At 42.1% G+C, this 26303-nt stretch overlaps 2 protein-coding genes across 6 annotated transcripts in view; both read right to left on the bottom strand.

Annotated features, from left to right (window-relative positions):
- The window catches only part of POLR3B (RNA polymerase III subunit B), a 132778-nt gene extending 121519 nt beyond the window's left edge, over positions 1-11259 (bottom strand). For 2 of the 4 annotated variants that reach the window (XR_007129397.1, XM_047741197.1), the window contains exons 1-5: positions 11000-11259; positions 6534-6566; positions 3387-3443; positions 3131-3195; positions 160-235 (exon numbers count right to left, since the gene is read on the bottom strand). Coding sequence is in view for 3 of the 4 variants with exons in the window: in XM_047741197.1 (XP_047597153.1) it covers positions 160-235; positions 3131-3195; positions 3387-3443; positions 6534-6566; positions 11000-11071 (303 nt within the window). In the remaining variant the exon portion in view is untranslated. Of the gene's footprint in view, positions 1-159; positions 236-3130; positions 3196-3386; positions 3444-6533; positions 6567-7131; positions 7155-10999 lie in introns of those variants that run through there. The other 2 variants (XM_047741195.1, XM_047741196.1) reach the window with 2 other exon arrangements.
- A 6432-nt stretch (positions 11260-17691) lies between these two features.
- TCP11L2 (t-complex 11 like 2) overlaps positions 17692-26303 on the bottom strand; it is a 39832-nt gene continuing 31220 nt past the window's right edge. For both annotated transcript variants that reach the window (XM_047741713.1, XM_047741712.1), the window contains exons 9-10: positions 25208-25380; positions 17692-20189 (exon numbers count right to left, since the gene is read on the bottom strand). In XM_047741713.1, the coding sequence (XP_047597669.1) occupies positions 19948-20189; positions 25208-25380 (415 nt within the window). In that variant the 3' untranslated portion in view covers positions 17692-19947. The remainder of the gene's footprint in view (positions 20190-25207; positions 25381-26303) is intronic.

Genomic DNA, 26303 nt, shown 5'->3' with positions numbered 1-26303 from the left:
CTGAATACAGTATTATATAAATGCTAACTTATTTTGGTTATCTTTGTCTCATAGGAGATATTTTTTTCCCTGTTTTTAAATCATTTTAAGAGCATGTATTAGAGGCACAGACTCTGAGCTAAGGCAAACAAATTCAGTTACGGTAAGGTGGATAATTACCTCATGAGGGGATACTGGTCTGGTTACATTGAAGCTTTCTTCAACATCAGGAAGCCCCACATAGATATTAAGATACCTGAAAAGCACATTATTCCATGACCAATTACACCTTTCAAAGAACATATAAACAAACACGCTATTTTCCTCCCAAATACAAGGATTATACTTTGACAAATACTTACCTTGCTAAGAATGACAAACAAATTAAAAATTATAATTTGAGATCCTCTTGACATAATAGTACATGCAGCTCTACAAAGGAGGGTAACTACTATCAAACTTTTAAAGAAATTATTATAAATCTCTTTTTTAAAATATTGGAAAGACAGCGCTCAAAAGATAGTATTTAATGAAAAGAGCTATTATTCATGTAAGAAAGAAGAGGTTATAAGGGAAGAAAAATAGAGGTCTTACAGTCCAATAAACCAAATAAACCCATCGTAAGTTGAAAAGACTGAGTCAAAAATTCAGGCTAACCTACCAACCTACCTAACCTACCAACCCTCAGAGCTTAGCCTGGCCTACCTTAAACGTACTCAGAACAATTACATTAGCTTATAGTTGGGGGAAATCATTTAACACAGAGCCTATTTGAAAACAAAGTGTTAATCACCTCACATAATTCACTGAAAACAGAAAGTGAAAAACAGAATGACGGTGACTATGGGGCTGGCTCGGAGCTGTGGCCGTGTGGCCCAGCATCACAAGAGGATTGTACTGCATGTTGCTAGCCTGGGAAAAGATTAAAATTCAAAATGCAAGGCAGTTTCTACCGAATGTGTCTAGCTTTCACACCATCGTAAAGTTGAAAAATTGTTAAGTTGAACCACTGTAAATCAGGGACCATCTGTATGTGCTCATTACGGCAAAAGAAACAGGAAGAAAGCAGAAACTAATGAGACTAGTCACCCACTGGGAGTGCCTGGCTACAGGGTGGAAAGAACTGGGATGGGAGTGACAATTTCCTGAAAATACCTTTTCTATAGGTCTAACTCCTACAATCATGTTTCACACACCCAAAAAGCAAATGCATAATTAAAATTATGGATGCAGAAGGGGATCCAAAATGGAATACAAAAGCCACAGATTTACAAATGAATAATGTAACTGAACCAGGGAGGTGGGAAAGGGAGCGAGTCTAATTAGCTTTGGAAGGTATTTTGCTTGGATACCATAGACATAAAGACAAAAAAGCAATATATAGATATTGCACTCTTATTAGTAAATTCTATTCTCACAGAGATATCAATCAGCAATCCTTTAAACCAGGTCTAGGACTGAATAAATAGGTAAAATAGTGTGAATGATGAGAGCCAGGTTCCTCATTTTAGGGACAGAACTTACAAATAAGGAAAGAGGTCAGTGACAGTAAGTCCCATGAGCTGAACTGAAATAAGAGCTATCAGTGTGCTGGGTTTTTTATACATAAGAAGATAGGATATGGAAATACTGATGTACACATGCATGTTAGTGATTTACACACACACACACACACACACACACACACACATATATTTCCTTGCTCTACCAAGGCTGTATTATCCCTATCTTGGTTTTTAAACACTGTCCAGAAAAGGAGGCGAGGGCTCCCTGGGGAACAGTAGATTCCAGGCTGACATAAGGAAAATACCAGATCAACCATACCTCATGACACCACAAAGCAAATCAATGCTTGAAAATTACGTGGGGTGTGCTGAAAGGACATAGCAGTCAACCTGAGATGATGTGAGCAGTGAAATGATACTACTGATCATGAGCCACAGATTAAAATACACAGGAGTCTATATCAATATAAATAAAATTAAAGAGGTAAATAGGGGCGCCTGAGTGGCTCAGTCATTAAGCATCTGCTTTCGGCTCAGGTCATGATCCCAGGATCTTGGGATCGAGCCCCTCACTGGGCTTCCTGCTCTGCAGAGAGCCTGCTTCTCCCTCTCCCACTCCCCCTGCTTGTGTTCCCTCTCTCACTGTCTCTCTCTCTGTCAAATAAATGAATAAAATCTTTTTAAAAAAAGAGAGAGATAAATAAAGGGAAGAAAAAGTTCTTTCTTCCAACGGAATACCAGTACTAACGTGCAAGGAATGATGGCAAGAGAGCCTCACCACCAGGTAAACACACAGCAGTAATTGTTATAAGAACCATCCTTGATGTAAAATTAGTGGGTAAGCTCTTTGCGTAGTATCACAGGATCTCCCCGTAAGACACTTACTACAAATGGAAAAATAGTAAATTCACAGTGGACAAGCCTGAATATACCACCTTAATCAAGTGAACAAAGTTAAAACCACCTACAGTAGAATATACTGATCTCTGAACCCCCAATACGATGCAGGGAAGATGGCACAAAACATTACTTGTGTGCCAAAAATGCATAAGCCAATTGAAACATGAGCAAACATCATGCAAACCCAAACCGAAGGACCTCCTACAAAACAATGAATCAGGATGCTTCAGAAGTGTCAAGGTGAGAAAAGACCAAGAAAGTAAGAGGAACTGGGACAGGCTGACGGAGGCTAAAGAGACAGGAGAACTAATCACCACATCGAGCTCTGGACTGAATCCTGGGCCAGAAAACAGACATGAGCGGGAAAGCTTGAAACAAGAGGTGCGGAGTGGCTGACAGCATCCTATCAGCGCTGACTGCCTGGGTCTGCTGATCCTGGTTTGGTTATGTAAGATGCTAACATTAGCACAGGCTGGCCGAAGGGTATTAGGGAACACTTCGTACTATTTTGGTAATTTTTCTCTAAGTTTAAAATTGTTCGAAAAAATGTTTAAACCTAATAGCTTCAGTACTTCTCAAGCATAACTCCACTTGTTATCGTTAGTTTACCCACTAAAAACTGAGTACTTTTCTTATGAACCGAGTAAAGACAGTTATTTTAATGAGAGTTTTGGTAACAACCACATTCACTTTACAAAACGCGGGACGTGACCAAAGCAGCAGATCAACGGTAGCTGGTTCCTTACTTCAGGTACCACATGGGGTCAGCATCACTTGTGACCTTTTCGTTGGCTTTCATTATCTTCTTTATCTGCAGGGGAAAGAGCATCATTAGGAACGTCTGTGGCTTCCATCAGTTCTCGTCTCTACATTTTTTTTTTTTTTAAGTAGGCTCCACGCCCAACGTGGGGCTCAAACCCAACGACCCAGAGATCGAGTTGCCTGTTGTACCGACTGAGCCCGCCAGGCACCCCCTCTCTGCTTCCAAGCCCTGCTGCTTACCTCCACGTTAATGAAATAGTTGAATGAATCTATATGCTGTTTCACAAGGCCCTTCACCTAAACAGACAAAAAATAGAAAGTAGCTTAGAAACAATACAGCATAGTATGTTAGAGACTCTAACCCCAGGGAGCCTTCAGATTTTTCTCTAAAGTTTTGAGAAAAAAAAAAAACCCAGAAGTGTCACTTAGTAGAACTTTATATTTATGTGTCCTCATTCCATTTCTCCTCCATCCTAATATACCCTCAAAGTTTCTTCCTTGAGAATCAATCTGACCCTTGGAATGCAAGTTAGGGGTATTCGAACATACCTAATGACTCCCCATAAGCTAACAAATGGGGCAAGATTTTCTCCGCATACTTTCAATTTACAAAAAATCCAAGAAACAAAATACAGCAATTAAGCTTCATTTCTTCAACCCTCAAAAATGCTGACTTTCTTTTCTGACTTCCCCTATCCGAGCAATTGTGAAACTCAGATCTCTTATAGAAGACCAAGGGGGGGGAAAATAAGGATCTTTATTAAGAAAATTGAAAATCACTGCATTTGAAATTGAAAGGCAGGTGAAACTCTTGGAGCCTAAGAGCAGAACAGCCAGCAGAGACTTCCGTTTCATCTCCGAAGCCAGAGACAACCCTGCAGAGAGTGCGGTGTGCTATGGAAAACACTGAGACAATAACACACACTCCAAAGTATGAAAATTTAAAAGGCCTGTATGTGTTCTTTTTTTTTTTTTTTAAAGATTTTATTTATTTATTTGTCATAGAGAGAGAAGCGAGAGTGAGCACAGGCAGACAGAGTGGCAGGCAGAGGCAGAGGGAGAAGCAGGCTCCCTGACAAGCAAGGAGCCCGATGTGGGACTCGATCCCAGGACGCTGATCATGACCTGAGCCGAAGGCAGCTGCTTAACCAACTGAGCCACCCAGGCGCCCCATGTGTTCTTTTTTTTTTAAATATTAATATTCAAGCACAATGGGTTCAGCCCTGCTAGAACATGACTAACACATAATCAGAGCCTTCACTTTAATTACACTTCCTTGTTGGGATCTCACCGGCTTACAAAGCAACCATCCCATATAGAAGCAGTCCTAAATATTGGGGGAAAAAATTCAGCCGTATATACTGATCTGATGTCTGCCTTCCTCTAGTTTCCACCCGGAGGACTGAACTGTTCTTCTGGAGAGAAAGGCCTGCTCCCAGACAGTCTGTGTATTTACAACTGTCCTTCCTGTTGTCACGTCCAGGATGACCTATTCAACTCTGTCTCACATGCATGCCTTCCGGACCCTTCCTTCAGCAGCAGATGGCCTGCTCCTGGGCGTGTTCCAGTTGGTCCATGTTCCTCCTAATATGGGCACCCTGAACTCACTGACAAGGTTCTCAACAGTCTGACCGGCATACAGTGGAGCTACTGCCTCCCTCATTCTGGATACCACACCACCACTATTCTAAAAAACAAAAACAAAAACAAACCAAGGCCACGTTACTGATTCATCAACTAAAACTCAAAAGGTGATGTCTATCTTCACAAAACGATGCTATTAAGTCAAACACACCCAATTTGATATTTGTAAGAAACCAAGGACAGGGATTAACATTTGTCCCTCTCCTCACTGTTGTCATCCCAGCCTAAGAACTGAGTCTTGATTCTGTTGGCCAACAGAGCTGGCAGCCTTATAAGCTTTGTGTTTCTGTCTTCAGTTATGTTTTAAAATCTTTGTATCTTTGTTTTTGGACAAATATATTTCAAGGTTGTCTGAGTAAAGGAGAATCCCAACTTTGAATGAACGAATAAATGAATGAAACGACCACAGTCTTATGTCTCTATTGAATTCTCACTCTCTTCTTAGACTGTGTGCCAACAGTTGTCTCCTCTTTTTTGAATCCTAAATACCACCCTTTCTCCTCTGCTCATATACACTTCCTTAAAAAAAAAAAGTTTTAACAAAAAATTTTTTTTTTCTCTTCCCTTGACCTTATTACCATTTCATTTCATTCTTGGTCACTCTTCTTAAACCTCTTTAACAGCTTCCTATCGCTGTTAGAAGAAAAGCCAACATCCTTAACGTGGCTTTCAAATCTGACCAACAATCAGGCCCTGACAGCCTCCCCAGAACTCCCCCAACAGCACTCTCCCTTCTGCCTACAACACAGAACTAAGTCAGATAAGACTGTACTCATTTCTCAAGTCTCCATGCTTTCCTTTAGCGTGCTTTCTACACCCGTCCACATTGTGGTATATATCAGCACTTGATTTCTTCTTATTCCCAAAGAATAATCCACTGCAGAACCACTGAATGGATATCCCATATTTTATTTATCCACCTGTCAGCTGATGGCCAGTTGCGTTGTTTTTACTTTTTGGCTATTACGAACATATGTGTACAAGTTTTGTGCGGACATGTGTTTTCACTTCTCCTGAGTAAGTGGGAGCAGAATTCCTGGATTATATGGTTAACTCTGTTTAACCATCTAGGAACTGCCAGGCTGCTATGCAAAGCAGCTGCAACATTTCACATTCCCGCCAGGAGGGTTCCCGTTTCCCCACATCCTCATCACATTTATTACCTTTCTTTTTGATTACCACCATCCTGCTGGTGTCAAGTGACTGATCACTGTGGTACCCCCTACATCTTGGCATAAGCTCTTTAAAAGTGAACTGAAGCCGTCCACTAACCTTCCATTCAGCAGTTCCTGTGACTACCCACTCGTCCGTTCCAGCCACACAGACTGGTCACCGTTCCTTACAGACGCCATGGAGGCGCCCCTTGACTGCTTTTATCATGGCATGCTCTCCGCATTAGACCTCTCCGCCTACTTAAATCCTGTCCGGCTGAGACGGGGTTTATGTGTCACCTTGTCTGGGAGACCTTCTCCGACCACCTGTAGCATCTCTTCTGCCAAGCCCACTCTGCTGCTGCGTATACTATACCTCATCTCTAAAATCAGATCACCACTCTCCCAACCAGCACCTTACAGACAGAGAAACTGCCTTATAATTCCTTGTATTTCTAAAATACAACAAATTACATAGTTAGGCAGAGTCAAAAATTATTAGTTGGTGATAAACACTTAATCCTTAAGAAAGATGAATTTAACTTTTTTCATTTGAAAAATAACCAACTATTATTAAGTGTTAAACAATTACCTTTAAAAATGCCGGAAGCAGCCTCCATTTTTCCTGTGAACCAAAACAACAAGGTGTATCAGCACTCTGTGCCAGCAATGGCAGTATTTTTACAAGTAGTCATTTTAATATGCCAAAAATGACTTAATCACAGAAAGCAGAAGAAAAGAAATAAAAATGAAAACAGCAATTTTAAAATGGTAACCACTTCTATGGAAATCCCAGATGTGTGTATGTGCGTGCAAATACACACACACACACACACACACATATACCACCTATTTTTTTTTTTAGTTAAAAAAATTTTTTTATTAACATATAATGTATTATTAGCCCCAGGAGTACAGGTCTGTGAATCACCAGGTTTACACACTTCACAGCACTCACATAGCACATACCCTCCCCAATGTCCATAACCCCACCACTCTCTCCCTCCCCCACTCTCCCTGGCAACCCTCAGTTTGTTTTGTGAGATTAAGAGTTACTTATGGTTTGTCTCCCTCCCGATCCCATCTTGTTTCATTTATTCTTTTCCTACTCCCCAAACCCGCCACGTTGCATCTCCTCTCCCTCCTATCAGGGAGATAATATGATAGTTGTCTTTCTCCGACTGACTTACTTCACTAAGCATAATACCCTCTAGTTCCATCCACATTATCGCAAATGGCAAGATTTCATTTCTTTTGATGGCTGCATAGTATTCCATTGTATATATACCACATCTTCTTTATCCATTCATCTGTTGATGGACATCTAGGTTCTTTCCGTAGTTTGGCTATTGTGGACATTGCTGCTATAAACATTCAGGTGCACATGCCCCTTCGGATCAGTACATTTGTATCTTTAGGGTAAATACCCAGTAGTGCAATTGCTGGGTCGTAGGGTAGCTCTATTTTCAACTTTTTGAGGAACCTCCATGCTGTTTTCCAGAGTGGTTGCACCAGCTTGCATTCCCAACAGTGTAGGAGGGTTCCCCTTTCTCCGCATCCTCGCCAGCATCTGTCATTTCCTGACTTGTTAATGTTAGCCTTTCTGACTGGTGTAAGGTGGAATCTCATTGTATACCACCTATTTCTTAAATAGAATATACTTTAATCTTCTGATGATTCAAGGCTCCAAGCACTCCTCACACATTGTTTTACTGTCATGACACCTGGGCAAGCTGGGTTTGCCAGTCTGAGACAGGGAACGTTAGTTTCAGAGTCCTGGAAAGCTGGATCTCTTGCCCCCCCCGTCCTTTCTCAGCTAACGTCTGGTCACACAACTCCTCGGCATACACGAGGTTCGTGACCCACATCAAATACCTGCACACTCATGCACTGCTCGAGGTTTTAGTCCTGCTCTCTATACCTTCCTGAGGTGGTACACGGCTGAGATGATAAGTCTCTTTTTATGTATGGTATCTACTCTGCTAGTAGGAACTCTCACAAATGGTGAGAAACAAGTCTTTAAAGGTAAGGATACCCAGTTTCTGAGTAAGGGTCTAAGGACCACACGGGACCCAGCAGCAGCTATATAAACTCTGACTTTCACTCTGAGTGACGTAAGAAGCATCAGAAGGTTCTGAACAAAAGAGTGATGTGATGTTGACTCATCTAAACTGCATCACTCTAGCTGCTAGGTTGAGAACAGTCAAGCTTAGAAGCAGAGAGATGACTCTGAAGTTTACTGAAATACTCCAGGCCAATGGTTACCAGTACAGATAGGGAGAAACTGTAGTTAGGAGACACAGTCAAAGCTAATAGGACTTGACCACAGATTAGAGACTCTGAAAGGAGTCAGGACTGACACCCCAGAGTTGCCACTTACGGAGAGGAGGAGGCAGGGACACTGCTGGGCGGCAGGGTTAGGTGTGGAGAGGCTATCTGGAATTCGGCCGGGAGCACATGCAGTTTGACAAATCCATTAGAAAGTCAGGGGGAGATGTCAAAGAGAAAACAAATAGGGGTCTGGAGCTTGGGAAGAGAGTGGCCTAAAAATAAAAATTAGGGAGAGGTCTACAGATGGAGGACAATTGAAGTCACATAATGGAGGAGATCGCCGAAGGAGTGTGGATGGGAAAGAGTTCCATGCAGTGAGACCACAAACACTCCGACACGTAGAGAGGAGCAGCAGAAGGCAGATCCAGCAAGGGGAGTGACAGGAGTGGTCAGGGAGGGAAGCAAAAATCTGGAGAGAGTAAAACAGAAAGAGAGGTGGGTACGGGGGGATGTGGGGTACACATATATCTGTCTCTTCCTCTCAATGTTGCTGTGGCCCTGAAACTGCTCTAAAAAAAGTAAGTCTACTAAAAAAGGAGGAGTCAGGCAAAACTAATCTATGATGATAGAATTCGAGTTAAGTTCGAAAGGTTTCATAAGGGAACTTTCTGGAGTCATGGAAATGTTCTAGATCTTGTATTGAATGGTAGTTATTTGGGTACCTCTAACTGTCAAAATAAATGTAATTGAACACTTCAGATCTGTGCATTTTAGTATACGTAAATGTACAAAGAGGAATGAGAGAAAAATCCAGAAGGAACTATGTGAGTAGAGAAGAAATATCTCAGGGCAGAATGGGGAAGGAGGTGGGAATGGTGGGAAAAGAGGCTGAAGAAGTCATTAGTGGCTAGACCAAGGAGAACCTTATAAATATGGTTAAGATGTTAGATTTTGCTCTAATATCACAGGACAGAGATTGAAAAATTTAATCAAGGGAGCAACACGATCATAGTTGTGTTAAAATAAAATAAAATAAAATAAAATAAAATAAAATAAAAATAAAATAAAATAAAACTGATGGCTCTGGCAGAGAACAGGTTGGGATGAGACAAGTCAGCAGCCTAGGAAGTAAGAGAAGCCATTTGTTCCAACTTGGAGAACAGCAGAAGTTTCAGATTTGAAGGTATTGAGTAGGGAGGATCCTAAGATTTGATGGCAGATTGGACACAGACGGCCAGGAAGAGGAATTGTTACTTCCGATTCAGAAGCCTGGGACTGTGCTTCTGGTTCCTTCACAACTGTGCAAATTCAAGCAAGATCTATACAAATCCTTCAGGCTTATCCCTCAGGTCTTCAGAGAAGCAGTCTGTCGGCAGTTAAGGATGCGAGCTGGGGCACCTGGGTGGCTCAGTGGGTTAAGCTGCTGCCTTCGGCTCAGGTCATGATCTCCGGGTCCTGGGATCGAGTCCTGAGTTGGGCTCTCTGCTCAGCAAGGAGCCTGCTTCCCCCTCTCTCTCTCTGCCTGCCTCTTTGCCTACTTGTGATCTCTATCAAATAAATAAATAAAATCTTTAAAGGAAAAAATAACGGATGAAAGCTAATAACCGACTGCCAGAGTCCAAAATCCTGATCAGCCACTTAACATCTTTTTGAAACTGGATTAACTACCTGACTTCTCTGGGCCTCAAAAATCTTCATTGGCAAAATGCGGTGAAAATAGTACTTATTTCAGAAAATTAAATAACGCAATGCACCTTAGGCGTAAACAGAGCCTGTCACATGCCAAATGGTCAGTAAATACTGGCTCTTAACTTTTAAAGAGTTAAAAAAAAAAAATCCAGTATTGCCCAATGATCACACTGCGCCGCAAGCACTCAGGGATTAAATCCCGCGGACTAATCATAACGGACCTCACTAATCTGCCAAATACTTATAAAGAAATTCTTATGATCCAATCGATTCAAAGATCATGTCACTCTGCTGCTTGAACCCTTCAACAGCATCTCCTCGCTCCTTCGGAGGTCTACGGAAGATCAAAACCGTCCACAGTCGGGACCCTCACCCACCCCTTTCTCTGTTCCTCCCTCTAGCACTACTGGATTGCAGTTCCTGGAAAACATCAGACGGTCGGGCAGTCTCACCTACCGCGGTGCAACTACCTGGAAGTTCTCCCTGGACCATTTCTGCACTTGCCCCGTTTCCATGCCAATAGAGATCGGGGCCCAGAGGGGTTCTGTGTGCCTTTCCAGAAAGTAAACATTATGTCCACAGCTGAACTTCATTACTCATTAGGGAGGCACACTTCTGCCTGATGAAAGGTATGGGGCTACTCCCCAAAATACAGATTTTTTTTTTCTCCCAAAAATAAGGGGTAAATCTTCAGGGCGCTTAAAACACTCCTGCAGCCCAAACTTGAGCTCCGGGTAAAAGGATTACTAGCCCGGATTCGGAGGATGTGGGACCTCTCCAGTCCCGCGGGGATGCATTACATGCCCCCATATGGGCGCGAGGACCAGTCCTGCCCCGAGACACACGAACGCTGAAGTAGCCGCCAGCCCAGAGCAGCAAGCGCGCCGGACTCTTCCACCCGCAAAGCGCCCGCTGAGCGCTCCTCCAAGCTCAACCCCTCCGCGTGCACGTGGCAACCCGCTCCGGAAGAGACCGGCTCCGGCGCCGCGAGCATGCGCAGAGCTGCCCCCCCGCCCCTCACCCCGCCACAAGAGCTCGCCGGGCAACGCCTCCTACGGACGCTCCCGACCCCTTCCGCTCCCCGCCTGCTGCCCTCACCTCTACAGTGGGGATGGGCGCAGCCAGTTGCTCCGGGGTCAGGTTCCCAAACTCTTCCGCAAGTATGTCCATGCTGCGCTGCTCACGACGACGGTAGAAACCAGGAGAATCCCCACGCCCGCTCTCGCTGCCCCCAAGGAAACTGCAGCGCCGGCGAAGAGCGGTGCGCGGAGGCCTAAAAGGTCCCTGCGCGTGGGTTAATTGATGGTGTGACAGAAACGTTCCGCCTGCTCCCGGCCCGAACCTGCGGTAGAACCCGGATGTGGTTTAGGCGACACTGGGAAACTGCGCCCCCTGCTGTCGCTTGGTGGTCTCTGCCGGCTAATCTTCACCCTTGGACAGGTTTAGTGCCAATGATGCCAAGTGAGACCAGTAAAGCGTATTGGTTGTAATTTTTAAAATAATTCAAGGAAAAGGGTAAACGGATAATTGGCGCAACTCGAGCCACCGAGGCAGAGGATTCGTTTAATCCAACCGAAAACTACACACTGTAGAGTATGGAAGAATAGGAAACAAATGCTTAGAGCAGGGGATTGGTTTAAAAAACTACGGTACCTGTGTGTCATGGAATATTATGCAACCATCAAAATGACCTAAAGTGGGGAGGGATTAACTCGCTAGAGAATAGAGCAGGACAGGGCAGTAATCAAGATGATGTTATCGTCTCAAAGGACTGGAGAAAAGATCCAGGAATAAATACCAGGATGTAGAGAAATTTAATATGAAAAAATATATTTTAAATCAAGCAAAGATGGGTTACCCAATAAATGATATTGGGACATGTGATTAGCCATTTAGAAAAAAAAATTAAGTAAATCTTATATGGTTTAGGTATTTAGATGTTAAAACCTTAAAAGGAAATGTAAGATTGAGATTGTTAAAGTCTTCAAGGACAGCAACAGAAATCCTAAAGGGAAGTATTCATAGATTTGGTAATATAATTGTAACCATAGTTTTATGATTCCATGAAAATGCAAAATTTTCTGAATAGATTTTTTAAAAGATTTTATTTATTTACTTGGGAGAAAGAGCAAGCACAAGCGAGGCAGAGGGAGAAGCAGACTCCCCACTGAGCAAGGAGCCTGACATTGGGGCTCCATTCCAGGACCCTGGGATCATGACCTGAGCCACACAGGCACCCTTTCTGAACAGATTTTTAAAATTTACTGTGAATAGAGTTCTTTAAAAACACAAGTTATTAGAAGACAAAGAAAATGTTGGATTGGTAGCCCTAATTTAGAATGAACTCATACAGATCAATAGGAAAAACTCCCATTGGAATAAAACAGGATGAAAGATACCAAAATCGTTTAATTGGTACACAGTCTCCTTTGGGGAAGTTGCAAAAATTGTGGAATTGGGCAGTGGTAAGGATTGCACAATGGTGTGAATATAATTAAGGCCACTGAAACTACACACTCCAAATGGTTATAATAGTAAATTTTCTGCATATTTTGCTATAGTATTTTATGAAAATTTGTAAATATACATCTGCCATTTTCTCATAATGAGTGTATAACCGTTGCCCACAGTTAGTTTAATTTCTGAATTAAACTGAAATGCACTGAAATTTACCTGAAATAGCTAATTAAAAGAAGAATCTTAACTCTGTGCTTGAAGATCTTACAGTTTATTTAAAGAGACACATACCCTTTGGTATCATCCTCATGAATTACCGGAGAGCAGCCTATTTAGAATCTAGCCTAGAAGGGACCATGAGGTGATTTTTGGATGGCAGAGTTCTCAAGTGTGGCCCCGATGTTTTGGCTCATTGCTCCAAAGTCCTCTTGGCTTTCCACGCTCAAGCTCAAAGTGGTTCTCCAGTTTTAGCATCTGAATCACCTAGAAAGCTTGGTAAAACAACCTCAATTTTAATATTAGGCATGTTTGGGCTGGAGGCCTGCAAATCTGTATTTCTAATAAGATTTCTAATAAGATTCCCAGGTGATGCCCATGCTGCTGGCCCTGTGATCACACTTTGGGAATCACTGTCCAACACAGGACTTATCGCTGGATTCCATGACCTGTTACGCATCTAGCTCTTCTTCAGACTGGGAGCTCCTGGAACAGGAACCATCTTGTTTGTCTTTGCATTCTCAGGTTCTAACCCACTGTTTGTTCCTGAAGAATTTTTGTTGAATAAATAATTTGAAAGAAAATAATGCAATGAGTATTAATAAATTTGATATCTCATGTTTTAAAAAACTTGGTTTTTTGTTTTGGGGTTTTTGGGGGTTTTTTTGTTTTTGTTTTTTGGGTTTTTTTAGTTTTTCTTGTAAAGAGATGGATCAGGTAGCAGGGGGCCCAGAATCCTGCATGGCAACAGTTAGCTGACGCTGAGTAGTGTTAGGGCCCTTAGACCACAGCTGCCATGATCCTAGAAATCCTTCCCTTGTTACACCTGCCTCCCCTCCCCCCACCCCCACCTCTCAGGTATTAGTGCACCAAGACTCACGGTTTGAGTAGAAGGCTGGGCATTTTCAGAAGGGAAATCTTGGAGGGAAAAATGTCTGACATCTTGGAGTACAATGCCGTCACTCAAGTACAAGGTATTGCACTAACCAGATGAGAAAGTGACCGATGCCATGGAGAAGTGGGTGGGGGAAATATGGGCAAAAAAAAGAGAAAAACAGAGGTATCCAAGCTAGACTTCCATTTCCTGAGCATTTGCTCTCTGCCAGGCATTGAAATAACCTCTTTGTGTGCACTCCCTGATGTAATGATCAACCTCCAGGAGGTAAGTATGATTATCTCCACTTGACAGGTGAAGGGATTAAGGTTCATAGGGATTAAGAAATTTGCCAAGCAGAGTTGGAATTTAAATCCATAATTACCTGACCCCAGAGCTCATGCTTTCAGCCACTCTAGCATAATACCACACTGAATGGATGGGGTGGTAGAAATTTCAAGCAGAGAAAAACAGTGCGAGCAATGACACGAGAACTCTACACAGTACCGCATGCTGGCAGTTGAGTGTGGTTCTCCATAGGACTTGTCTATATGGAAGTGTCTATTGATGACACTAGACAGCTCCATTGGAGCTGGGCCATTATTGGCCTTTATGCCATGTTAAAGAAATAAGACCTTACTCTGAGCGGCTTCAACATGAAGACACTAGAAACAAAAGGATTGACCTCTCTTCTTCAAAATCTTGGTGCATCCAGAGTGGGAGAAAACATGTGTGATCCTGATTCCTAAACCTGAATAAATTCACAATAGAACTAGCAAAGACTAGAACAATATTGGGGAAAAAAGATGGGCTCTTAAGGGCAAAGAGGGAGTCCATGAAGCCTCTCATTTCACAAACAGCAAGGTGAAGGACAGAAGCCTCTACTGTAATCCGAGAACAGCCTGCATTTTGAGCAAGGGTGGATAGTCCAAAAACCTCTTGCTGCTTGACATGCCCATAAGCCACCTGCTCTGAAAAGCCTTGTGTTGTGTCATGAGATCCAACCATACTGTGAGAACTGATAAGGGCCAGGAATCTGCCAAAGACAGCCAGGTAGGGGGGCCAAGGTGGCTTGTCGGGCATGAGACCCCCTACCCAATGCAGGAGAGTGGGAAAGAGGAGTGTGCATACTGACCAATGGCAATCAGACCCAGTCATTTCTCTCTGGGATGTAAGTAAGAGGTACCAGAAGGGAGCACAACCACAGAAAGAAGCAGAGAAGTACAAGGCCAAGGAAACATTTGGTAACATCACGACAGTGAGAAATTCTTTTGATTGGATGACCTTAGGAAGCCAATAGAGCAAGTAGTTTAAGAGCACACTTTCCAGGGTTAGACTCTTTGGGTTCAGAGACACTCACCAGCTCTGTGACCTTGGACAACCTCCTTGGCCAGTCTGAGTTTCATTTTGCCTATATGGAAATAGTGATAAAGCCTGGCTCCCGGGGCATTGTGCAGTTACAGGAGATGGAGTGTATGAAGTATTTCTTGTCGTATGGTAAGCGGCTTAGTGGTTATTATTATTGTTTGTTTTTATTATTTATTATCGTATTTTATTATATTCCTGAAAGATAAAAGAATTATATTCAGGTTCTCTATCAATCCTGCCAGTGCAACTACTGAAGACAGATTCCTGGGTTTTCTTCTTTATAAAGCCTTCCAATAAACCCCTCAGTCCCTTTCCTTTGGAATCTGAAAGAGACTAACATAGTAAGCTTAGAAACAGGAAAGAGGAAGCTTCATCCCAAAAACAGAGAAAAAGAGGACACAAGTCAATAATACAAACGTACTTTCTAACAGATTAAATCATCAGTGGTTACTAGACACAATTAGAACACATTGGGTTTGTCACTTTGCTTTACAGTTGTCACCAAGGACAATTACTGCTGCCTTCTGCATACCCTTGAGTTTGTCTGCCAATGACAATAGTGGACTTAACGAACCATGGTCTTGATGGGATATGACCATTTCTGTTCTGATGGATTTAAGTACTTGACCATCACAGCTCACAGTACTAAAACTTCCTGAAGCTTGAAAGAGATTTAGGACTAATAAATTACAGTTATTTTAATGTATTCTGACTACATTATGCTTTAGAGTTTGCAGATGTTTTTGAATACGTTATCTCATTTGATTTTCACAGCATCTCTGTGAGGTAGAGCAGGAAACAGAGGCTCGAGGAAATTAAAGAAACTGGCTTGAGTTCATAGAGCTATTAAGTAGCGGAAGCGAATTCAAACTCAGGTCTTGTAACTGTCAGTCCCACACTACTTTCACTAAACAAGGAGTGGAAAATTGGGGGACTTAACACCCCCAGAGGTGGAACAGGCGGAAGTTTAGGTTTAATAAGGGTTTGAGTTAGAAATAAAAATATGTTGCACAACAGGTGGCCTGTTCCATGGCCTCGGCATACTTCGCCAACCAGAACGAGCTCTCTACTCTTTTTCCTGGATCAGGCTTTAAAATCCTCTCAACAGTGCTCCGGAGAACTGCTAGTCAAAGATCAGAGCAGGCACATGGCTTTAAACCTGTTTTCAGGAAAATAAGTTTCATGGGGCTTATTTAAGGAAGCTGGAAGGACCCAAGGTAGAGACGGCTAATGCTTACCAATATAAACTTACCAAATCAGCCTCTTCCTCCTCAGCACACTGTCTTGCCTTCCTTGCAGCTAGATGAGGCCACACGATTTGAGTTCTGGCCAGTGAACCATGAGTGGAAGTAGGCAATCCTTTTCTTTCCCTATCTTCTGAGGGAATGGAGATGTTGGAGAGCTAAGGGGACAGCTAGTCACAGGATGGATGGAAGTTGGGCTTCTCAGGGACTGAATGGAGTAGCACCTCCCCCCAAGCCCAACAACCTACCCCCTGCTTTGAACAATAATTTGAGAAATGTGGGTCTGTGAGGCCACTGAGACATGGAGCTATTTGCTCAACAGCTCATCTACATGCACCAGTAAAGGCTGACTTCACATGCTTATGACCTTCCTTGAATTATGGTGTTATTGTCAGAGGCAATGCTAGATTGGGTGGGCTCACACATTCTTCACATTCAAATTTTAAGGACCTCATAAATGTACATGATGGTGGATTTTTTTTTTCTCTGTCTGTTCTTCAACAAACCTTGTCCATTTGGAAGACATCTCTAGCTGGGTGAACTTGATGGGACCATGGGAGTCTAAGGGTCAGCTACACCCTCATTCCATCCCCTGCAAATAAGAGCCTGGGCATTTGGCCTAGATTCTTCTGCTTTTTGACACTTGGGACTTTAAATCTTGAGCAAATGAGGCAAAGAAGCAAGGACATTTGAGAAATCAATCTCTGAAGCCGTAAGACCGAATCCAGCTTTGCCAGAGTCCTGCAGCTTGCATTGCCCTGGTTCCTACCCATTTTCCAAGCCTGATTCTCCAGATTAAGAAGATTCTGTGAGGTACTTAATAGCTATGCAATAAGCTCCCTTTCTGCTTCAATTGGATTGGGTCCATTTCTCTTCCTTATACCATATGTTCATATACTTCCATATACCATGTGAATGCATGTATGTGTACACACTCCACACAGAGGAATATCCCAGCACCAACAGCAAGTGTTCTTTGCTGGGGTAATCTTGCCAAAACATAATTTCCAAAACATAACCCTCTCCTGTTTCAAAAGATTCAGATTCTTTATCTATTTCAGGACAAGACCCACAAATTTTAGCATAACATCCCAGAACCTTTTTACCTCTCTCATTTCGCTTCCCCTCGCTTTTACTTTTCTACTAGGTGCTGGTCCTTGGCTTGCCATTTCTCCACACCACTGTACTCACCATGCACTTGGTCTATCATGTCTTCCCCTTTCTTAGCCCTTGGCAACTCCTGCCTATCCCTCCTGTTGTAGCTCAAGAATGATCGCCATGAAATAGAATTTGATGGTATTACCTCTAGTAATACGTGTACTTGTTTTATGCCCTGTACTACACTTTGTTGTGATTGTTTGCAAGTTTGTCCTTCTTACTAGGTTATAAGCTTCTTGAGGACAGTGTCTGTCTAGTCACTGTGTATCACAAAATGTAGGATACCTCTGGGTGTACAGTATATGCTTAATAGGTATTTGTTGACTGACCGACTGAGTGAGTGACCACGACCTAATCTCTTTAAGGCTCTGACAATCACCAGAAGAATCATTCTAGAGCAACTGCAATAAAGACTGTACAATATCCCAGCCCCGAGTTACCCAACGGTGGTTTGAAAACAAAGAGACACTGGCTATCTTGAAATAATTTTTAATGTTTTAAAATTTAACTAGTGCACACAATACATGTTTTAGCAGAAGAATGAAAATGTGTGTAGGGTGTTTAATAAAACTGACATTACAAAAACAAGACCACGTTAAGAAAACCTCAAAAGGAGAAGTAAACATTTAGGTAAAACCAAAAAACAAAAACAAAAACAAAAAAACCCCCACAAAACAAAACCCAAAACAACATGCTAAAGGCTATGCTTTTAAAAGCCTAATAAATGTAGTTGCCTAAATCCAGACTTGAGACATTGAGATTTACTTTGGGACTTAAAAAAGGAAAAATAAAGCAGCAGAATGCCCTTCATTTTAAATGCACTTAAAAAAAAAAAAAAAAGTCTGCACATTGTTTTCCTGCTGGCAATTGCAGTATAATCAAGTATGTGAGAATACCAGCTGGATTCCAATCTGATGATTAAAAAAGTACACCACCTGGTCTTCTTGTTAAGTTTACAATTTACCTCAGAAAGCAACAAGAAGTCACACTACCTATTACTTTTCCTCGTCAGACCCTCCCTGCCACCCATACTCCAAAGTGAACACAGTTGAAAACTACTTCAACTTAAGAAAAAATGAAAACAAAAATCTTCAGCACCTTATAGTTTCTAAGCACAGGACAACACGGGCAGAAGGGAAATACAGGAAGAGAGGGTAGCAAATGGGGAAGACCCAGAGTGATGTGCTCTTCAGGAAAAGTCTACTTATACACAGCTGCTCAGATGGATAGAATGGCTGATTTATATATTGGTCATTGTGAGGAAAAAAAAAAAACTTACAAAATTTCCTCAACTTTTGGCAGATCCCTCCAAAATGTAAAGATTGGAGATAACTTATTCACACAATCATTTCCTTGAACTTTATCAAATAATCAAGTAGCACCATAATGGTGGAAGTCATAGTGAGGAAAAGGAGGTAAAGAAGAAAGGAAGATTTCTTTTTATGTCTTACTCATTCTTCCCCACCAGACTACGAAGATCCAATGAGTCCTTCGAGAACAAAATAATCAAAATGTGTTTTATGGGAATAAAGTACTTTCTAGACGGAGTCTGCCCAGACCATAGTGCTTCCCTTAACATTTCAAAACAAGTATGTAATTCCAGGACAAGCAGATTTCTCTAAAATCCCAATGACAACTAGGGCCAACTTGGCCAAGTTTTGCTCTAATGCACAAGAATGTCAAATGATAATGATACTTAGAAGAGCATCTTGGTCACAGTGGGGTAAAATTTAGTCAGCACAGGAGGCATTTGCTAGCAAGTTATATGGTTTTTAAAAATCCAAAGTTCAACTATTTCTTTTTCAGATGTGAACTTCACTGAGAATGGGGGTCTCCTGGAGATTTGGTTTTATTGTTAACTTCCCTTATTACACATAAATCAATTCAAACCACTCCTGCCTTATGTAAAAATATCAAAATCTTATATAAACCTTATCAATGGGCCTGAGAAATGCAAGGACATTCACTAAGATATTTGTGCAAAAATTTTTTCTCTCAGAGAGTAGGATAAGTTGCAGGCAGAGAAAACTAACCTCTAGAATAACATTTTACAAGGGATTTTTTTTTCTGTTTTCACTAAATGAACAATAGAAGTTTTATCTAAAATTCATACATAGCTTTAAAATATTTTTAATAAATTTAAGTTCTAGACAAATACTGACAATTGGTAATATAAAATGTGATTTGGTACATTTGTGGAATTTGAAGACTTACCATGTAAGTTTTTGTTACACATTAATAATATTTCATTGTACATTTCAAAAATTACAAATACAAAACAATTATGCTTACTTCACATCATTTATTCAGAACATCATCCCCTTAGTTATTCTCATGACTTCCAACCCTTTAAGAAGTTGTACCAAAACTAAAGATCATTAGATTTGATATTGACAAGTGAGGAAAAACAACTCCTTAAGGTTGGATGAATAAGCCATATATGAATGCTGAAGAAAACATTTATAGGTATTATACAGGTAATATAATCAATTACAAATTGCCTTCTGTCCATTAAAAACATTTTTTATGAACTTGAAAATGATGTATGAATAGGTTCTATACGAAGTGCATATTTTCTGCAATGCTAATATTACTGGATTACACAATTCAGGCCAACACTGCACCACGAACAGGACTGAGAAGGTGCCACATCTGTCATGCCACTGGCGGAAACAGACTGGGTACCAAAGTGCTGGATTTCCAACCTCAAATCCAATGTCAGTTCCTCTTTAGTTGGAAGATGAAGCATCCACCTTTCCCATGGCTTCCTCACCGAAGAACAGCTTTCGAAGTATATTTGCATAAAATGGTCCATACACTTGTCTGTTGAGATTCACAATGTTTGCATATTGAGAGCCCAGTGCTTCTAGCTCCTGTTGAATGACAGCAAGGCCTCCTGGGACGGGAGGCATGCATTTTTGAGGACTTGGAAGACAAAGTAGATTTTTCATGTAGAGTTGGGTTCGTTTATCTGGGGAAAAAGAAGATATCTTTAGCTGTCCCATTATTAAAGAATCTTATTTTAAAAAGCAAATGAGAATAGTAATTATGGTAGGTGAACTGCAGTAATATTCCCAATTCTTTGCCCTCCCTATACCCACACCCTCTAAGAGGTAGCTTTGTAGCTCTTCCCATCAAAGGCTGGAGACTATTTCCCCGTATCTTGAACAGGGGCTGGCCTTATGGCTTGTTTTGGCTGATACAGAATGTGCCAGAAGTGCTGGTAGGCTAGTTGAATGCAGAGGCTCCAAGTGCCATGGTTCACATCTGCTCTCTCTACCCACCACTGCACGTGAACAAGCCTGGGCTGTAGGAGAGACCACATTGAGGGAATCCCAGCTGTTCCATTAAAGGCCAGCTTAGACCAACCTACAGCCAACAAGACTGCAAACACTTGAGAGTCCAGGCAAGATCAGCAGAGCTGCCTACCCAAGCCACAGTTGACTACATACGCATGTGTGAGTCCAGCAAGACCAGATGAACTACCCAGGTGCCCCACAGGCTTGTGAACAACACTAATTATCTGTGGGGGTTAAGCTGTGGAGTTTGAGGTGCCTTGTTACAGAGCAATGGCTAAATGACACACACACACACACAAAAATGTAGAGCACTTTTGTAGAAGGACAGGGGCTCTTTTATAAAAACTTAATACTTACTATTCCTGATTTAGTTATGTACACGAAAGCTGAGTCTGTAAACTGGCACTGCTAGTTTGGCCCCATACAATGTTTTGTTTGTTTGTTTTTGTTTTTGTCTTTTTAAGAAATAGAAATTCTTTAAAATCAGGGGATTTCACATAGAAATCCAAATTTCTGGTTCCTCTCGAAAAATCTAGAGATGCAAACCTGGGGGCCCCAAATTACCACATGACCAGGGTGACCACACATCCAGGTTTTCCCCCTTTTGGGCTAACATAATGAACAAGAATGGTCTCAAACGTGTCTTGGTTTGGACAACAAATTATACAGTGACCCCACCAGCGGCCAACAATCTGGAGGCACTGAGGAGGGGCTGCCCCAGCTGGCACTCCAGCTGGCCATCTTCTCCATTCTCCTCCTTTGCTGCTTCAGTGCGTCTGCATGTGAAGGAGCTTTGCAAGAGGACGCAAATGCTTAAGTCAGTGCGGCGGCAACAACACCAGACAAATAGTACCAGACCAGACCTGCTACCAGCCACACAGCCTCAAGGACTTCTTTTGGCTTTTGAAACGGAAACCTCACAAAGAAAAATTCACTAAAGAGAACACAGTCCATAGGATATGGACCATGATGACATTAATGAAACTCTTGTCTCCAAACTCTTCTCCCAAAAGTCACATAGCCAGGTCTGACCGAGAGTTCTAAGTTCCCAATGTCACATGTCTTGTCTTAGCCAGAACTGTTTTCTCTTACTAGACAACCCTTCCCTCTCATCTCATCTCTGCCCAAAGTCCAAAACATCCTTCAATGATAAGCCTAAAGTTAGTTCCTTTCTGTGACTTTCCCTAACACCAGCCAGACAATCATGCTATACTTTGGTTACTTGATAACATATATATGCCTCTCTCCCTTCTTAGATGGAAAGCTGCCTAAGGGTTAGGGCTGTGTCTTTTCTTATCTTTATATCCCTGGTCTGGCACGTGGCAGGCACATCACAGATGCTGACCGAACCGAAGTGAGAATGGAATGAAAAAGCTATGTAAAAGCGAGTACAACCCACTGAAAACAACAGAGTCAAGGAGGAACAGGGTGGGCAGCCAAAGAGGACTTGATGTGACCCATGATTTGTCAACAAGAACAAATCATTCGTGTATGGATCACTTAGACAACTGAAAATTACTTTTAAAAAAAACAGACAGCTACAAGCATGTAAATAATCCACATAGCAGGTCATCTAGAAATAACTGTTCCCTAGTTATCATATGCATTTGAAGAAAGCTGGTTTGAAAGAAACCTTTTCTAGTTATCTTTTCAAAAGGCTAAAAACATAGTGGGAGTTGTAATCCCATTATAAATAAACAGCACTTCAAGAACAAAAAGCACTTCAAGAACCAACTGAGTGGCTCAGTTGGTTAAGTGTCTGCCTTCAGCTCAGGTCATGATCCTGGGGTCCTGGGATTGAGCCCCGTGTCAGGCTCCCTGCTCAGCTGGGAGTCTCTTTCCTCTCTCCCCAACACCCTTCCCCAGCTTGTGCCCAATCTCTCTCTCTCAAATAAATAAATAAAATCTTAAAAAAAAAAAAAAAAAAAAAAAAAGGCAGACTATGGGTACCACAAACAGGAAAGGAAAACCAAGGCTAACTGGTCCTTCTTATGTTCGTGGGCTCCTCTGAGTGCTTAACTTACTCCAACTTTGCTTCAAACAGAAAATTAAGAGTCAACTGTGTACTGAATTTCCCCTTAGACTGGTTGCCTGACGCTCGGGAGCCCAGGTCTGCTTTCATCACAGATATGGTCCAACCACTATCCTGAAAGATTGTTTAAAGAAAGAAACTCTTTCAAAACTTATTATGCTGACGAGTATTTCTGTCTCCTCTGCAGACAAGTCAGTTTTTAGGCCAAGAATAAAATGACAGAAGCGTTTGTCCACTTAGGAGCGGCCAAACTGAGTCCCTGCCAAAGGCGTGCCCTTGGCTTCCAGAGTCGAAGGAGAGCTGCTCAAATGAGTCATTTTAGTTTCTAGGCAACGGTACTTTGAATGAGGTTAAAAATGCTTTCAGTCTGCAAAATAGCAGGAAGGTTGGACTGGGGATAGCTGGGTTTAAAAAAAAAAAGTGCTTTACCAGATTTTAAGAGGCTACCCTGGGGTGGGGCAGCCCAGCTCCCTCCCTTCTGAAATTGCAAGTGCTTCCCTTATCTAAAGCAAGGGCACAGAGGACATGTGGACGCTCAGGCCACCATGCCAACCAACAGCAGGGCTCCAGTTCTGACTATGGGGCCCAGCAGGAGTAGATAAGAATATGATTCTGGAGTCAGACTGGCTCATTGAGAGTCCCTAGTCTGAAGCCAGATGGTTATGTGAGGTACTCACCCAGTGTAAGTTTCTGATACACTCACCCCTTGCACAAATACAGTTGATTCCTGAATAATTGGAGGCGAGGGGCACGGACCCCTCCTGTGCAGTCAAAAACTTACATATAACTTTTGACTCCCCAAAAGCCTACTAATGGCCTACTGTTGACCAGAAGCCTTCTTGATAACATAAACAGTTCATTAACACATATTTTGTGTATGTATTATATACATTATCCTTATAATAAAATAAGCTAGAGAATAGAAAACGTTACTAAGATGATCATAAGGAAGAGAAAATACATTTACAGTACTATATCAAGGAAAATCTGCATGTAAGGGACGTGTGCAGTTCAAACACATTTTGTTCAAGGGTCAACTGTATTTATTAAATGCCATCTGTGGGTCCAGCCTGGTACAGGGACATGGCAGGCAAGAGACATGCATTCCATCCTCATGAGGCCAGTATACTAGTGGGGGCTAGTGGTATGTGGCAGAGACTGCAGACAGTCTGCCCCTCCTCCTCCCAGGGATGGGCTGTTCTGCTGGAGACCAAGGCCATAAGGGCACACAGGAATCAGCAGTGAAGGCATACAGGGAAGGCCTCAGCCCTGTGTTTGTCATTGTCATTCAGGGTCATCTCTTGGTAGCCCACAGTGCTGCTACCAACACTACTCCTTTCTGGGAAAGGTTTAAAGTCTTGAGCTTTTCGTGGCCTAGATCTCCAGCATTCCACATCCCCAGGGGTAGGAATGAGAGACCTATGTGAGAGCCTCAAAAAAAATAATGACAAGTATTTATACTCTTAGGGAAGCTAGCATTGTACTTTGAAAACTTGCAGATTAGTCCACAGTACCAATTCTACGCTCTTTTCCTCCTTCTGGTCTTTATTCCTCATTCTCTGTAGTACACACTTGCTTTGTGGCCCATGTCACTTTCTCCCCCTTCTTCTGGCCAAAGCACCCAATTTGGTCTGGGCCAAACCTTCTCTTCCCTACTCTCAGACTAGGTGTTGCAGGGAAAGTCGGCTCACCGTGACTCCAGGAACTGAACACACATCTCAAGCTCCAGTTCCTTCCCCTCTGGCCACCATGACCGATTCAAGAATGTGACTTGACCTGCAGTCATGCCGACTGAAGCCGATAAGACTCTATTCTGGGGTCATTATTTGGGCTAAGAGTGAAGCCAACACCTTGTTTTTCACTTGACTTCAATATGGAAAGATACAGGCTGGAGCTGAAGCTTGTCTTGCCACGATGGAGAGAGTCTCTGTGAAGACAGCCAGCCCAAAGGAAGGCAGTGCTGAGGGAGGAGGTGGGGAAATTAGTGTCAGTGACACGGTCTGCGCTCTGACTCAGTCGTATAGGAGACAGCCCTGCTCTGCTCTTGTTGGTTACATGAGCAAATGCACTTCCTTTTGCTTACACTAGTTCAGTTCTGTCACAAGTATTAGAAAGAGTCCTAACTGATGCATTCTCCATTTTCCCAACTCACCAAAACAACTTGACACGGAGACAGACACTTGCCTAGGGATTAAGTACAAAGGAAAAAAAAAAAAAGCCCACCATTATGCCCTCCAGTTCCACAGCCTCTTTGCTCATTGTCCCTTTAAGCCTGGCCAAGAAAGAGGCCTCAGCTCACTTAGCCTAGCTCACAGCAGAACTGGTATCATTGCCAGCTGGTTTGGATTGTTGCATAGATCTAGGATTTTAACATATTGGTAGCACTATGGTATTTTCTTCATAAAAATCTATTGGCTGGGTAGTAAGACAGAAAGCCCTGGAACATTCCCCCACAGTTACATATATACACAGAAGAAGCAGTGAGTCCCAAACCTTTGAAAGTACAATTTGTTTCTTTATATTTTCAATATTTATTCTCCAAAGGGAGTAGGTAATCTATTTAAGACAAATGTAACTGACACTTGACATTGGTCAAAACCAGCAAGTTAAAAGCAAATTGGAATTGAAGCAGAAACCAAAGAAAACATGAGGACCCACCAATCAAGGACCAGATAGGATTGCCCTCCTTTTCGATGCTTGAAAATTGGCCTATGAGATTAGCTTGGACCTCAGCATTCAAAATGGATAGACCTCTCTCCGCCAGGGCCTTGTTAATCTCAACACAAGTCTGAGCACCGATAGAATTCAGGACTTCCTTCAAGTTAGTGGTCCTAAAAAAAGCATAAAACAAAATTGCATCAGGAATAGTTTTTTTACTCAGCAGTTTTTAAACATTTTTTAATATACCAACTTAGTTCAAATGTCTGTCACTTTTCATTTACACAGACAATAAGTACCTCTATTAGCATGAACTTAGAATATAGTAACTTCTCCCAGGTACCACCCCTTATGTGTAGCAGATTTTTAAATGCTTAAAACCATTCAATTCTGTAGGTGCTGTTTAGTTAGAAAAGCAGAGTCAGAAAAGGTGGTCCCTGAAAATAAGTCTGCAACCCCATTTTCCTGCAGGACCATCAGAAAGGAAAAGAAAATACCTATTTACTTCTTAAAACAAACCCTTTGGTCTGAGCAGATTCATTCATAGATTTTTTTTGTTGTTGTTATTAAATCTATGTTTACAGAATGAAGAATCAATTCCTTCACCCATGCCCAAACAGTGAATCTATAAAACCAATCAAAACCAAGAAATGAAGGGGGCGCCTGGGTGGCTCAGTCAATTAAGTGGCCAACTCTTGATTTCGGCTCAGGTCATATCCCAAGGTCCTGGGATCAAGCCCTGTATTGGGCTTGTATTGGGAGTCTGCTTGAGGTTCTCTCTTTCCCTTCTCACTCTGCCCCTCCCCCCACTTATGATCTCTCTCTCTCTCTCTCTCCCCCCCCAAAATAAACAAATAAATCTTAAAAAAAAAACCCCACAAGAAATGAACCTATTTAGAGGTTAATACCATAATGACAAATTACCTAAAATTCTTGACCTATCATGATCAAAGATAATCTCCTTCCTATTGTTACTTTCAAGTACCCAATCAAAAATCCCAGAAAACCATAAAAAGTAACTGGCAATGGGTTATTTAAGAGGTAAGAAAAAAGAGGCAATTAGAAAGGGCATGTGTTGGGTCCACCAACTATTGAG

This window comes from Lutra lutra, chromosome 8 (genome assembly GCF_902655055.1).
Source record: "Lutra lutra chromosome 8, mLutLut1.2, whole genome shotgun sequence".
Classification (NCBI taxonomy): domain Eukaryota; kingdom Metazoa; phylum Chordata; class Mammalia; order Carnivora; family Mustelidae; genus Lutra; species Lutra lutra.
The sequence above is the reverse complement of the archived record's forward strand: the minus strand, read 5'-3'. Positions and strand labels throughout refer to the sequence as shown.